Source organism: Primulina huaijiensis, chromosome 15 (genome assembly GCF_012295235.1).
Source record: "Primulina huaijiensis isolate GDHJ02 chromosome 15, ASM1229523v2, whole genome shotgun sequence".
Classification (NCBI taxonomy): domain Eukaryota; kingdom Viridiplantae; phylum Streptophyta; class Magnoliopsida; order Lamiales; family Gesneriaceae; genus Primulina; species Primulina huaijiensis.
In genome coordinates this window covers 21,543,712-21,558,412 of record NC_133320.1, presented here as the reverse complement: position 1 = coordinate 21,558,412, position 14,701 = coordinate 21,543,712, and the positions used below count along the sequence as shown (strand labels likewise).

The 14,701-nt window shown below is 34.3% G+C and overlaps 3 protein-coding genes across 4 annotated transcripts; 2 read left to right on the top strand and 1 right to left on the bottom strand.

The window, feature by feature from the left end:
* Positions 1-539: 539 nt before the first annotated feature.
* Positions 540-4,374, bottom strand: LOC140960097 (tropinone reductase-like 3). Of its 2 annotated transcripts, XM_073418228.1 has the most exons (6): positions 4,065-4,371; positions 2,959-3,075; positions 1,689-1,823; positions 1,192-1,317; positions 1,013-1,114; positions 540-919 (listed from the first exon to the last, which is right to left on the bottom strand). In XM_073418228.1, the coding sequence occupies exons 1-6, from the start codon at positions 4,194-4,196 to the stop codon at positions 770-772; spliced, it is 762 nt and encodes a 253-aa protein (XP_073274329.1). In that variant the 5' UTR covers positions 4,197-4,371; the 3' UTR covers positions 540-769. The 2 variants fall into 2 exon arrangements, with proteins under 2 accessions (XP_073274329.1, XP_073274330.1); XM_073418229.1 differs by lacking the exon at positions 2,959-3,075 and having other exon boundaries at positions 4,065-4,374.
* A 1,968-nt stretch (positions 4,375-6,342) lies between these two features.
* On the top strand, positions 6,343-8,152 carry LOC140960559 (light-induced protein, chloroplastic). Its single transcript, XM_073418864.1, has 3 exons — positions 6,343-6,856; positions 7,220-7,418; positions 7,580-8,152. The coding sequence occupies exons 1-3, from the start codon at positions 6,417-6,419 to the stop codon at positions 7,892-7,894; spliced, it is 954 nt and encodes a 317-aa protein (XP_073274965.1). The 5' UTR covers positions 6,343-6,416; the 3' UTR covers positions 7,895-8,152.
* Positions 8,153-8,520: 368 nt separating this feature from the next.
* Positions 8,521-13,851, top strand: LOC140959472 (uncharacterized). Its single transcript, XM_073417301.1, has 14 exons — positions 8,521-8,756; positions 9,204-9,343; positions 9,432-9,599; positions 9,716-9,843; positions 9,952-10,102; positions 10,244-10,497; positions 10,831-10,955; positions 11,322-11,365; positions 11,602-11,733; positions 11,829-11,906; positions 12,857-12,939; positions 13,019-13,141; positions 13,394-13,454; positions 13,544-13,851. Exons 1-14 carry the CDS (start codon positions 8,642-8,644, stop codon positions 13,703-13,705), a joined length of 1,764 nt encoding a protein of 587 aa, XP_073273402.1. The 5' UTR covers positions 8,521-8,641; the 3' UTR covers positions 13,706-13,851.
* Positions 13,852-14,701: the final 850 nt, after the last annotated feature.

Here is a 14,701-nt window from a genome sequence, read left to right as displayed (position 1 = left end):
CACCTGATGACTCTCCTGGAACCAGTAAACGAGTCAAAGCACAACCCTAGCATATAGAACCTCAGTGTTGTCCCGGGTTGTAAGGACTAATGGTGTACAATCATAACCACTGACTTATCCTCTCGATGAATGATAACCACTTGGAAAGTCCGAGGGAGGGTTGTTCGGTATAATCATCATATGACTACCCATCTGCATGTTTGGACATCTCTATGCCCTTACCAAGAAACGCAGTACACAACATCACATATGCTAGTCTCGAACTCAAGCGACCTTTATCCCTGTTTTAGGCGGCTGAATCGACTAGGAACGAATTTAGATCATACAGTATTTACAAACGAGTTTCAACATCGAATTACGATTCATTTGTATTAAAGTATAATCAAGGTCTTTATCTATGTTTGATAACATGGGTATACAGATAAAGAAATAGCAAACCATGAAATAATGAATTATATTAAAATAAAGATTATTGATTACAACTGAGTCAATAAAATCCCTAGCCAACAGTTGGCTTGCAGGACATCTACTCTAACACATAAAACAAAACAGAACACAAACTAATCGAATATAATTTTCATCAGGCTCCTCAAAGGTACACTAGTTTCTCCATATGCACCACAGGAAAAAAGACGGCCAAAAAGAGAAATGAGATTGTCCCCAAAGCACTTTATTGAATGTATGAAAGGTTATCAATTCTTGAAGAGATTATGGGGGGAAATGGAAAAACAAACGAAAAAAAGGGAAGACAAACTACAAGAAGGAGAAATCAGAGCCTAGAAGGCATTCCTCCAGCAACAACCAACGTTTCGCCAGTGATATACGAAGCATCGTCAGAAGCCAAATAAGCCGCTGCTGCAGCCATATCTTGTGTAGTCCCGAGCCTACCGAGTAACGTTCTCTCCTCGAGGGCCTTTCTCTAAATAAAAACCAGAATTCAATACAAAAAAGTAATGGAATTGTCAAAGGGACATTTAATAAAATGTTAAGTATTAAATATTATTCAGGCTACCCTGCTCTTATCCGTTGTAAGAAAATCTGCAAATCGAGTTTGTACAAAACCAGGTGCCACACAGTTTACACGAGTATTTGGGGCCATTTCAGCTGCAAGTGCCTGAAAAGAAGAGTCAGTAGGAATAAGATCTCAAGTAAAGGAAGTACTAGAAGGACACAAAACCAAATTATGAGTACCTTCGTAAGCCCAAGAAGAGCTGTTTTGGTCACACCATACATGGACAATCCTCGAGGTGGTTGAAAAGCGGCTATGGAAGAAATGAATACGACTGAAGAGCCTTCCTTCAAGTGAGGAGCTCCATCCTGTTAACGATGATCACAAACATAAAGTTGCAATAATAACAGGACCACGAGGAGAAATTTTGAAAAACAAAATTAAGCCTTATTCATGAGGAGAAATAATGAAAATCAAAATTATGCCTTACATATGATCATCTAGGCCATTATTCAAACTGTCTTGGCCAATGAGCCACGAGTCCGTTGGATGCTTAGATTTGCCTTGAACTCATCTAAGCACATTTTTTAAAATTCTTTGAATATTTTAACTTTCATCGAAAATTGGATATCCAATTGCGGGGCACATTTTTCCTAGGCCGGCATATAATTTGCTCAAACTATTGTTTTATTCAATAGAAGATGTGGTGTTACATATGCCATAATTCAAATTGACGTACTTGCAGAAGAAGTATAGTTGCTTTCACATTGATTTCCCATAATTTATCAAGAACTGACTCTTTGGTTTCCAAGATTCCATCGACAGAAGGATTGGCAGCAGCATTGGATACAATTACATCTATTTTACCATATTTCTGCAAGCAAAGCAATTAAAAAAAAATCATAGGGATAAAAATTGAGAGTTTTAACATAAGGTTTCAAGAGAAAATTAAAGACTAGGATATCATAGGAAAGAAAAGTGGAAAAAGACAATCTGTTCGCAGCACCCTATTCAATTTTTATGACACCATAATTTCCATCCTTAACCTACTCGTCAGCATATGATAAAGGAATAATGAAAGATAATGAACAAATCTGTTATCAAGCCAACTGTTGGTCTGGTTAAAATTCTCTCATGGAAGGCCCTTTCTTCGATTAATGATTATTTTATTTATTCTGATTTTGACATGATTAATCTGTATACCCAAGCATTATACAATGATAAAGACACTAATAATGTTACATTCCATGAGAACGTAGTTAACATGTTTCATGGTCGACGAGTATTCTAGTATGGGGAACAAAGATATCAACTAAGGCTCACCGAAAATTGCATACATAATGAGATTGAGAACTTGCAATTCACCCAAAAAAGTACAATCTCAACCACTAAGAAATTAATGGTTACAGCCACACTGCCTGGAAATCGAAACATCACCGGCGGCACTGAATTCACATACCTTCTAATTTTTTATGGCATCTCATCTACATCTTGTAATGTATGCTTAGAAAAAGCTTATTATGTAAAGGTTATCAGTCGGGTTCATCTATTTCTGTGAAAACGGACTTCAGATTTAAAATGTGACGAATTTAGATCTTGTTAAATGTATGAAAAATATTATTGGCTTTATCTTTTACTCCATTAGTATTGAACAAGCATACTATTTTCATTTTCAATTGGATATGCTTTATATCTTATAAACTTAAGCACTGGAACCAGGAGCAGAAGTGCATATTGCAGTTTTTCATTGTATTTTCTCTCTTTTCTGGGCATCACAACGCATCCTTTCACAACACAATGATATGATTTCTGAAAAATTGGGTTCGTGTCACAGGATTTTTTATCAAAATATTCATCATTTATTTTATCCAACCAATAGAAACCAGTGACCAAATAGCCAACCCAATAGTTTGAAGGATGTAGACCAGCAACAATCGATCACTATAAAAAGTACACAGAATATGAATAAATAAATGGTAGTTAAAAAACAAATTGTCCAATGAAATTACCTGAATGGTCTTCTCTATCAGATCTTTTCTTTGTTGTGCATTTGAGACATGGCACGCTAGCCCCAGAGTTTCAATCCCTTCACCCTTTAGCTTTTCTACTGCTTCATCCACATTTTTCTACAAAATCACTTTTGCATAACTCATCAAAGCACACGACACGGTAAAAAGGAACAGTAAAAAACAAGATCCTAGAAACCCGTTGATACCCTAGGAGAGAGGTTCAGCCCACTCGACAGCCAGGGAGAAGTCGGACCCAATATCCAGGTAACCCCGGGAGGTGACCCTAATGGCCAAAGTACACTGGGAGGTCATCTCATTCAGCCAAATCCATCAGGTCATCTAGGACACCTTGTGCTAGGTCATCCGGGAGCTCATCCCAGCTGACCTCTTATATCATGATTTTATCGATTTAACAAGACGTTTCCGACCTCCCAGGTGAGGTTTTATTCGTACTCCCAGTACATATTATCACATTGATTGAGAAAGTCTTTGCCAAGCTCCCGATTCGAGCTCCCCTAAAAAGCTTGAACTGGTTCACTTCACGACAGACGAGCTCATGCCTCAATATGTAATCCTTATCTAATATTTTAAGAATCTAGAGTCTGACAAGAGAAGGAATCCAACAGATTTAGGATTCTACAAAAATTAGAGTTTTAGCCGTCAAATAACTCTATTCCAATACTAACTTTTTCCTAAAAATACTAAGTTTCTGTGATTGTTTATTCATTCGTATATATTCACTCATATTGAGCACACATAATACTCTCTCTATTTTCCTATTATCAGACTTGAACGTCGGAAGGTTACAATGGAAAAACCTTTCGGCTCCTATTTAACGTTCATGTTCGTGTTTTCAGATCCGACAGTCCAACCCGAGCCCCCAAAAAGAGATTCAATCTCTCGACGGGTCATTCACCGACTCAGATCTGATCTCCCATCAGGTATAGCGATTTTCATCAACATCACCCATGAAAGATTAAACTTTTAGAACTTAAATATTGATCTCGAATGAGTCCAACAAACCAAAATTCAAGACAAGACAGAGACACGAACAAAGAAAATGGATAATTGAGGGGGCGGCGTGCATCAGTGTCAAAGATGCATACTTGTCGGCGGGAAGAGATAACAACGGCGGCGCCCTCCAAGCCGAGGCGCTCAGCTATGCTGAAGCCGATGCCTTGAGTAGAAGCAGTGACTATGGCCACCTTCCCTTCAAATCTTTTCCCCTTCACCTCCATCTATTTCAGTCCTTTATCCGCTTCTAGCACGCTGCCAATTAGACCAATACGAATATTTTTCAACTCAGAAGTTTCTTTGAATAAATCATTCGTATTATGCAATCACGCTGAGGAGAAAAAGACTATTGATATGTCATCGTCTGCTTGTTTCTTGAAATAATCGAGGATTGTCCGCACGACTACATAAATAAATATAATGTAAAAAAAAAAATTTTACACGTATATAAATATTAAAAAGACGATTTTATTAATCAATTTTATTAGATGAATTTTCAATTTCATTTGATTCATAAAAAATATTTATTTTTATGTAAAATGTATTAGCTTTTATTTAAGTGGATTATGTTAACACGTATCATAAAAATAAATTCATGAGACTATCTCACAAATCTATCTTTACATCCAACTATCTTTTTCCTTCAACACAAAAACTCTTATGATACGGCTTTTTTGGTTTATTTTGCGAGGTGAATCTCTGATCTGATTGAACTCATAAAAAAATTATTTTTTTATGTTAAAAACATGATTAGATCAACTCGTTCCACATATATAAATTCGTAAAATCGTACTAAACTTCACTCAAGTAGTTAAAATCTCTTCCCCTCATTATGTCCAACCAGGCCTTTTCATGCCATTTTCAAATCGAAAACTAATCTCTAATATAATATTAATTATAATATAATTATAAGTTATTTTGGGGATATATTAAGTAAACTAGATAAGAAGATAAGAACATTTTAACAATAGAATAGGTGGTCATGGGATGGTGATTTAGACTAGTTAAATTTAAAGAATTGAATTCAACATAAAAGAAGGTGATATGTCCAGTATTTAGTAGTAGTTTTAATTAATTTTTTAAACGATAGATTTTTGTGAAGTTGACAGATGTTTGTGATTTTTATAGAATTTTATAGAGTTATAAATAATTCCATGAACTCAAGTCTAAAAAATTTTTGCAAGATTTTTACTGAAATTTTTTAAAAAATTCATGTAATTCTATGGATTTATAATTAATCTACGACATGACATAATGAATGATGGATTGGTATGAAGTATGACGTTTATGGCTGGCTATGATGTTTCCAGATTTGTACTAAATTTTTTCAAAAATTATTGATATTTTGGGTACTCTAAACTTTTATACAGTTTCAATTTCAAAAATACACGGTTGAATACCATATTATTTTTAAAAATCGACAAAATCTATTTTAAATATTAGTAGATGATCCCATTGAAACTCGGTTTTTATCAAGAATCCATTGCAAGTTATATTGCAAGCTTCGTTAACAAAAAAAGATCTTGAATTAAGTTGACTATAAATATTTGACGAATCTTAGAGGTGTGTAGGTCTCATATGAGACAGTTTATGAATCTATATTCGTGATACGAGTCGATCCGATCTATATCTGAAGTGAAAAATATACTTTTGACATAAAAATAATATTTTTTTTATGAGTAAAATCATATACGAGTCTCACATCAAAGTTTTTGTGGTAGGTTTTTCGTACCAAACTAAAGACAAAATAAACTAAGGAATGCGCCACTTCAAAGCTGCGAGGTACATATCTCATGATTCGCATAATCCATGGAGCAATTTCAGAAACAGACTTCGCGTGCGTTCCGAATAAATATTGGACGGATGTAAGTTGTATATTTGTTAAAATATATTTGCAATTAATTTAGTTAGTTTTTAAACTAAATTCAGAATACTTATTTTTCTTTTTTTATTATATTAAAGCAAAAACTTGTGCGAGACGGTCTCACGGATCGTATTTTGTGATACGCATCTCTCATTTGGTTCATACATAAAAAAATATTACTTTTTATGCTAAGAGTATTACTTTTTATTGTGAATATCAGTAAGATTGACACGTTTCACAGATAAAAATTCGTTAGACCGTCTCACGATAAATCTATTCTATTTTGTGTGATTATTAAGTTGTAAGAGCAACGAAAAGTGAAAAAAAAATGGTGTAATATACATATACAAACGTCCACCAGTGTAACACATATCATTAATGTATAAAACCCAAAAGACCCATGCCTGAGAAAATATGAAATAAGAACAGAAGGATAAATATGTCTTTTCGATATACAGAATCATGCCAACCAATTAACAATGTATAAATATTAAAGTAGTCCACGTGAAAATTCCATTCTCGATTTCGCACTGGTTTGTCTTCTCCTATTCGATTTCATTCTGAAATCTCATCAAGAAACATGGCGTCGATTACTTCAACCAACCATTTCCCCTGTAAACCGCCGCAGAAATCCCACCAGAACTCGCAGTTTATTCTCATGACCGCTACCTTTCTTGCTAATCGCGTGAATTTGCCGTCGCTTTCAGTGAACAAGTCGACCAAGGTGAAGCTGGATTTAAGCGTACGGGCTGTGGTGAGCGATGATGAGTGGGGACCGGAAAGGGAACCGTTAGCGCCAGGAGTGGCGGTGTTGAAGGAGGCTTCTTCGAAGGAACCGGCTGAGATTGAGGTGTTGAAGAAACAATTGGTGGACTCTTTCTACGGAACAAACAGGGGACTGAGTGCGAGTAGTGAAACAAGGGCCGAGATTGTCGAGCTTATCACGCAGCTCGAGTCCAAAAATCCGACCCCCGCACCCACCGAAGCCTTGAATAAGCTCAACGGGAAGTGGATCCTCGCGTAAGTTTTCGTTTCTTTATGAATAACTTGCTTGTAAAAGAAAATTTCACAGCCCTTTGGCTTTGTGTACTTGTTAGAGAGAATGAATATATGTTCTTCTTGTGTGTCATTTACATGAAATGGGCACCAAATTCTAGGTATTTTTTCATCTTTTGGGGGTTGGAATTTTGCCTGTCGATGATGTTTCTTGGCTTATTCTGGTTGATGAATACTATATTGATTTGTCAAGAAATTCAAGCATTGTTAATCTTGGAAGGAGTGGCCTAACACTGCCAATTACCTTTAAATTCTGCAATTGGTAGAGAGTTGTTTTCCGAGGTCAAGTATTGAGTAATTCTTCGATCCCTGTCTGCGAGACTGCAGGTACACCTCATACCGAGGCTTGTTTCCTTTGTTATCGACGGGTGTGCCGCTACCCTTGGCGAAGGTTGAAGAGATATCACAAACCATCGACTCGGTTAATTTCACGGTCCAGAATTCAGTTATCTTTTCCGGTCCATTGGCAACCACTTCAATCACCACCAACGCCAAGTTCGAAGTTCGAAGTCCTAAGCGTGTGCAGGTTCACTTCGTTCTTCTAAAGCTTGTCGAGAATTCTTCTTGTGAAAATGTTATAAATTGTTTCTTTGTGGAAAAGAATACATTTTAGGCTAACCCATTTGATCAATCCCTTTATGAAAGATTTCAGTACGTGTTCATCATTTTTCTATACGACTGTTGCAGATTAAGTTTGAAGAAGGCATTATTGGCACGCCACAGCTGACCGATTCAATCGAATTGCCCGAAAATGTGGAATTTTTGGGACAAAAGATCGATCTTTCGCCCTTAAGAGGATTGATTACTTCTGTGCAGGACACTGCTTCCACTGTTGCCAGGACGATTTCTAGCCGACCACCGCTCAAGTTTCCCATCCCACGTACCAATAGCGAGTCATGGCTGTTAACAACATATCTTGATTCCGAGCTTCGAATTTCAAGAGGAGATGGAGGCGATATATTCGTGCTCGTCAAGGAAGGCTCCCTTCTGTTGTCCACTTAAAACTTTCGACAGATTTCGCAAATGTATTTTGTACCTTGCAATGTGCTTGTACGAATGAATGAATGAATGCATGCATGTTAATACATAAATAATTCGATGTGATCGAACGATGAGTTTTAGAATGTAAACCAAGTTTGTGTATGTAAGTTTAATGTTTTGTTTGAAGAGTAAGATATCTTATGAGACGGTTTCACGAATCTTTATCTGTGAAACGGGTCAATTTTATTAATATTCACAATAAAAAGTAATATTTTTTCATGAATGATCAAAATAATAGATCTCTCTCACAAAATACTAACCGTGAGACGGTCTCATACAAGTTTTTGTTTTGTTCAAAATGCAAAGGTTGGACTTGGTTCTCCAGGAAATAATAATAGTATATCGACAGTTTTGATTTTATGTTACATAGAGAGAACATATGTTTTGTGTTCCAAGAAGAATCGGTTTCGATTTCGATATAAAACCTCACCCACCGTATCAGAAAAAGTATCTTAATTTTTTTATTAAAATAAAATTAATTTACAGTTCAAAATATTATAATTTCTGTTTTAATCTTGTGATTACTGATTAGTTTGCGTTCATATAAACTAATTTGGTATTTTTAATCCTATTGTTTCTATTTCCAAAAATAACCCATCTTTTATTGTACGCGTATTTATTTATTTTTTATTATATTATAAAATCGTGTGATTTTCTTAGGCGAGAGGCGGAGAGGGGGTGTGATTACGTTTAATCTCCATTGTGTCGATGAAGCGACTGGGGCTGGCGCTCCGTACTTGGCGCATGATCGCCTCCGGCAAAACCCTAAACCCTGCGCCTTCCCTCTCCCAGTCCCCTCGATTCACGCCCCTTCTCTACAATGGTACGCCCACCCCATTTTTCATCTATTTTATGTTAACCTACGCTAGTTTTCTTATTACTCCTTCTAAGTACACACTTAATTTGGGGGGTTTATATGAGGATTGTGGATTATCGTTATTTTTTTCCATCACTCTGTGTTCAACGGATTGAAAACTGTGACTATGCTAGTAAATTTTACTGTTTATTTTTTTCCGGGTTTTGGAAATTCTTGTGTATTTGACATGTTGCGAATTCTACTACCTGCTCGTTATTGTTTTACTGGATACAGGGGAAATGGAAAATATTTGTTAAAATTCCGGTAGCCTCATTTCTTCATATTTGGAACATTAAGTGAATTACTGCAACTTTTCGGTTTTGTTAACCAATTATTGTACTTGTTCTTTTTGTGTCTATCCTGTGATATTTTTCTCCGCCTTTCTGTGAGTAGACTTTTTATGTTGTATGATAGGTGCCTATGATGAGTATAAGCAGGCAAACGGATCAGAAGGTTCAAGACCAAAAATGATGCGCGAGCTGGTTCTGCACACAATTTTTGCTGGCCTTTTTGGATTTAAGTTTCTGGAAACAACCTACGCAGACAGCGATGAGGTTGGAATATTGAGCATTCCTTCTACATTTATTTATTTTTTTCTCCTTTATTGATTATTGATTTGTTATGAACTTGTTTGATTTGCAGGGAGCTTCTACTGCTCCTCCCCCACCTGAATCTCCTCCTATGTCAAGCCATCATCACCTGGAGGAAATTGCCAAGAGAGAAAAACTTCGTCTGGTGGAACTGCTCAAGAGCAAAGGAGGTCAATATGGTTCTTATCCTCGTTTTACTGTTGCTGTTAAGGGAGAAAAGGTTAGTAGGCTGTTCTCTGCATATATATGTTGCCTGCAAAAAACCAAATTATACTTTTACGGACTAGCTATTTAACATTTTAAGGCTGGAAGGGCCTAATAGATGAATTTTGTCAGGTGACTTTCAAGTTCCAAGTTCCTCCTTCCTGTGATATTCCACTTCTAATCTCAATTCTCGTTACTCGTCTTGGAGTCAAGGCCAATGGTGGTGTTGGATCAGATATGATATTGCAATCTTGGGACAGGTTTTGAAGTATTAACTTTTCAGCTACCATAATTGCTAATAATTTTGATTTCTGTTTGCAGTGATGCAGTCTCTTTGCATGCTAATAGTTATAACCAATTTTTGACAGCGGTGTTGCTTGGCAATTAACTCTCAGTCGCCCGAACTATAAAAAGGGAACTGTTGGTGACGAAGTTCAGGCTAATGATACAAATGCAAGTGATAATGATGGAGAGCTACGCATTCTTATTTTTCGTCCACACACGAACTCCGACAAAGCTGTCAGTTTTAAGTAGTCAAATAGCTATTACAAGATTTGTGTAGCAGTTTAACTTCGATTTTGGTTTGCTAGCCAAATAGTTTTTTTTTGTGTGCATTAGTTGATACTAAGTTTATAATGTTTGGTACCTTCCATTATGCAGGAATTTGAGTTCTTGAAGCAGGGAAGTTTTACACTTGAGGAACTTGATGCTTTGGCATCTGCTTTACAGTTAGCAGGACAACAAAAAAGCTTGGAAGTAAGGCCGAGGGGAAATGTTGTTCCGACATCTGACAAAACAATCTCTAGTCTTGAAGCCATGGGGGTCAAAATATATGGACTTGCACAGCCAAATATAGAGCACACCAATGTTGATATATCATGGGACAATATTGCCGGTTATGATAACCAAAAGCGGTATATATAAGTGCCCCTAGCTTTTAGTAATCTTCTTTGGTGCTTAAATGGATTCTATATATGTAACTCTATATGGAGATGTATAGATGCATGAAAAGGCGATGTTAATTTCATTTATATTGTAATTCTTTGCTTGAAGTTTTAAGTACAAAATTTACCTCTGCTGAGCTAGCAATGCGAGGACGTATATTAGCTGGCATGTTTTAGTTCAATTTTTTTTCCTTCTAACTTCACACTTGATCTTCTTTGTTGACTTCAAATATTATGAATATGAGATGAAATGATGTGGTTTTTATATCTCTCCTACATTACCATTTACTTTTGATGTTGAAGGGAGATAGAAGATACAATCTTACTGGCTCTCAAGAGGCCAGAAGTATACGATGATATTGCTCGAGGCACTCGCTGTAAGTTCGAGACCAACAGACCTCGTGCAGTTCTTTTTGAAGGCCCACCAGGTTTTATATCTTGATATCTTAATTGGATTCAGTTTAGATATTTTCTTGCCCTAAAATATCATTGTTAGCGTGCATACTTTTGCATCATCGATGTCGTAGTGGTTGAAGGTTTACCAGTGCCTTGGGTCCTAGGTGTAAGGGGCAAGATGAGTAGTACATTGAGTTGAAGGCTGTGTTCACTGATGTATGATATTATTATAAACTCTAGATATATGAAAAAGAAATGTCATATAGCATCAAATATCTTACTTCAATGTGTTTTCCAGAAGCTAAAAGGTTCGAAATGTTGGGAAGGCATGCATCTTACTTGAAAAATCTACACTGGATGTAAGTTAGAAGTTGCTTACCTATTGCTTTTGGTTTCAGGTACAGGGAAAACATCTTGTGCTCGTGTAATTGCTAATCAAGCAGTACGACATTTTATTCATTTTAAAGCTTATGCCGAATTCTTTTATCATGTATTCTTTTCACCACGACTGTGTATTTGCTTTCGATTATATCGCGTCTCTGTGTTTGATGGATTGAGTGATTTATACCTGATATTTGTGATGTTCTAAGTTAATTTTCCCTACTATCTGAAAATGATGCAGTCTTGGATTAAGTTTTTTTTTAATCTTAATGATGAGTATGCTTTGTCCCTTTCAAGGGTGTCCCATTGTTATACGTTCCACTGGAGGTTATAATGTCCAAGTATTACGGCGAAAGCGAACGCTTAATGGGAAAAGTATTTTCACTTGCTAAGGAAATCCCAAACGGTGCCATCATTTTTCTAGATGAAGTAAGTTATACGATAAAAAGATTGTGGAGTTTACCTTTTATTTCTCTGGCTGTGATTTGCCATCATTATTTTTTTTGCCGTTGGCTAAATTGCAGGTTGACTCCGTGGCTACTGCCCGTGATAGTGAAACACATGAAGCCACACGTAGACTTTTATCTGTATTGCTGCGGCAGGTAGTTACAAGTTGGAACTATGGTATTTGTCAGAAAAGTATGTTTGGAACTGCAATACTTACCTGTCACGATTTCATGCGCTGGTTGAATTATTTCACATAAATCCTTATGGGGCTGTTAGAATGCTGGTTAATGGCCACAGATGAAGAAATATATCAGAAATAATGATCGATCAAACACAACAATAATGCTATAATATATTCCCATAGATATTCTCTGTACAAGCAATGAAATTACTCCCTCTAGCCACTGCTAGTATTCACCAAACGAGACGGATAAAATAACTGAATGACCTCCTAATCTCACTCCTCCCTCTCATTTTATTTACCACTCCCCCATTTCTAGATTCTTCTAAGACTCAAATAAACCCCAACACTTCAGAGCCCATAATAATATTAAGTCTGTAACAGGGGCACTGTTTCTTACTGTTAACTGCTGCACCAAAATCATCTCATTAGCGCGCGATTGAATAAATTTTATTTTAGTTTCTATGTATTTGGCTGCCTAGTATTGGTTGAGCCAAATTTTCTTCTCCATTTGGAATTATTTCCCGATCAACAATCACACAAACTTCATCACTCATGTACAAGGTGGATAACTAAAAATCTATTTACAATCAAATACAATTGGCATGAACTTCCAGGCTTGCTTCGAAACTGCAAAGGAGTATAAGAGCTACACACAAATGGTGATATATAAACTTAGATTCTACGTGTACTATCTACTGTCTTCCTGTACAGAACTGTGGGCTTGTGGCCCATGTCAATTGATTTGGCGTGGTCCGAGGCCATACAGATATTATAAGAGACCATACAGATCTTATCACTCAACCCTGTCTCTGGTTTTGTTGAAATGGAAAAGAAACATGAAACAAAAGCTCAACATATTTCTCATACATTTTCGTGTTATCCAAATTATCCCTTTTGGCATAATTACACAAATTTTTGTAGATTGATGGATTTGAGCAGGACAAGGAAGTCGTCGTTGTTGCTGCAACTAATAGAAAGCAAGACCTTGATCCTGCTTTGTTGAGGTGATGAAATATTTCACGCTCTTTTGTCTTCTGATATCAGACACTTTAATCGTTACATGGTTCTGTTTGTCTCTTGCAGTCGATTTGATTCAATGATTGCTTTTGGCTTACCTGATCACCAGACTCGTCAAGAAATAGCATCTCAGTACGCAAAGCACCTGACAAAATCTGATTTAGCTGAACTTGCTTCAGCTACTGCTGAGTGAGTCAAATTGATTCCCTACACTCCAGAGTGTTCAGTTTGAAAATTTTGGAGTGGAGAATGTTAGATCAATAAAAACAAATTCCTAATACCTGTTTGGAAGGTTTTGATCTGTTTTACTGATGTCAAACTGTGACAAATGTTTGGGATAACAATTACCAGCACCACAGATTTGAAATCCTCCTGATGTTGAACTCATTCATATGTCCAAAATATATGATTTGTTAAACTAATCCCTATTAACAAATGCAGAATGTCTGGCCGGGATATAAGGGACGTGTGCCAACAAGCAGAGAGGCATTGGGCGTCGAAGGTACTGTGAAATCCATGAGTTTTTATTTAGTCTTTGTTTTCTGCTCCTTGAATCAAACACTAATCCATCAAAAATCTAAAATCAAATAGATTATTCGAGCTCAAAAAGATGAACACGACAGTTCGCTTCCTCCACTCGAAGAATACATCGAAAGTGCACTGAAACGGCAAGCTGCGATATCTGGTACTGCTGCTCAGAGTCGAAAACAACATTCCCCTCTTTCAAAGAAGCCCCAGTTTGATTTTCTATGAAGTCTTTACTCAACAACAGACTCGAAATTGTTGATATATATGTATATATTTAATCACCCGTATAATTTATTAAAGATTTTGAAAATTTATACGAGTAGTTTATATAAAATGATACAAGTAATATAGCATGTCGGCTTTTTTTTTTTTTTTTTTTTTTTTTTTTTTTTTTTTTTTTTTTTTTTTTTTTTTTTTTTTTTTTTTTTTTTTTTTTTTTTTTTTTTTTTTTTTTTTTTTTTTTTTTTTTTTTTTTTTTTTTTTTTTTTTTTTTTTTTTTTTTTTTTTTTTTTTTTTTTTTTTTTTTTTTTTTTTTTTTTTTTTTTTTTTTTTTTTTTTTTTTTTTTTTTTTTTTTTTTTTTTTTTTTTTTTTTTTTTTTTTTTTTTTTTTTTTTTTTTTTTTTTTTTTTTTTTTTTTTTTTTTTTTTTTTTTTTTTTTTTTTTTTTTTTTTTTTTTTTTTTTTTTTTTTTTTTTTTTTTTTTTTTTTTTTTTTTTTTTTTTTTTTTTTTTTTTTTTTTTTTTTTTTTTTTTTTTTTTTTTTTTTTTTTTTTTTTTTTTTTTTTTTTTTTTTTTTTTTTTTTTTTTTTTTTTTTTTTTTTTTTTTTTTTTTTTTTTTTTTTTTTTTTTTTTTTTTTTTTTTTTTTTTTTTTTTTTTTTTTTTTTTTTTTTTTTTTTTTTTTTTTTTTTTTTTTTTTTTTTTTTTTTTTTTTTTTTTTTTTTTTTTTTTTTTTTTTTTTTTTTTTTTTTTTTTTTTTTTTTTTTTTTTTTTTTTTTTTTTTTTTTTTTTTTTTTTTTTTTTTTTTTTTTTTTTTTTTTTTTTTTTTTTTTTTTTTTTTTTTTTTTTTTTTTTTTTTTTTTTTTTTTTTTTTTTTTTTTTTTTTTTTTTTTTTTTTTTTTTTTTTTTTTTTTTTTTTTTTTTTTTTTTTTTTTTTTTTTTTTTTTTTTTTTTTTTTTTTTTTTTTTTTTTTTTTTTTTTTTTTTTTTTTTTTTTTTTTTTTACA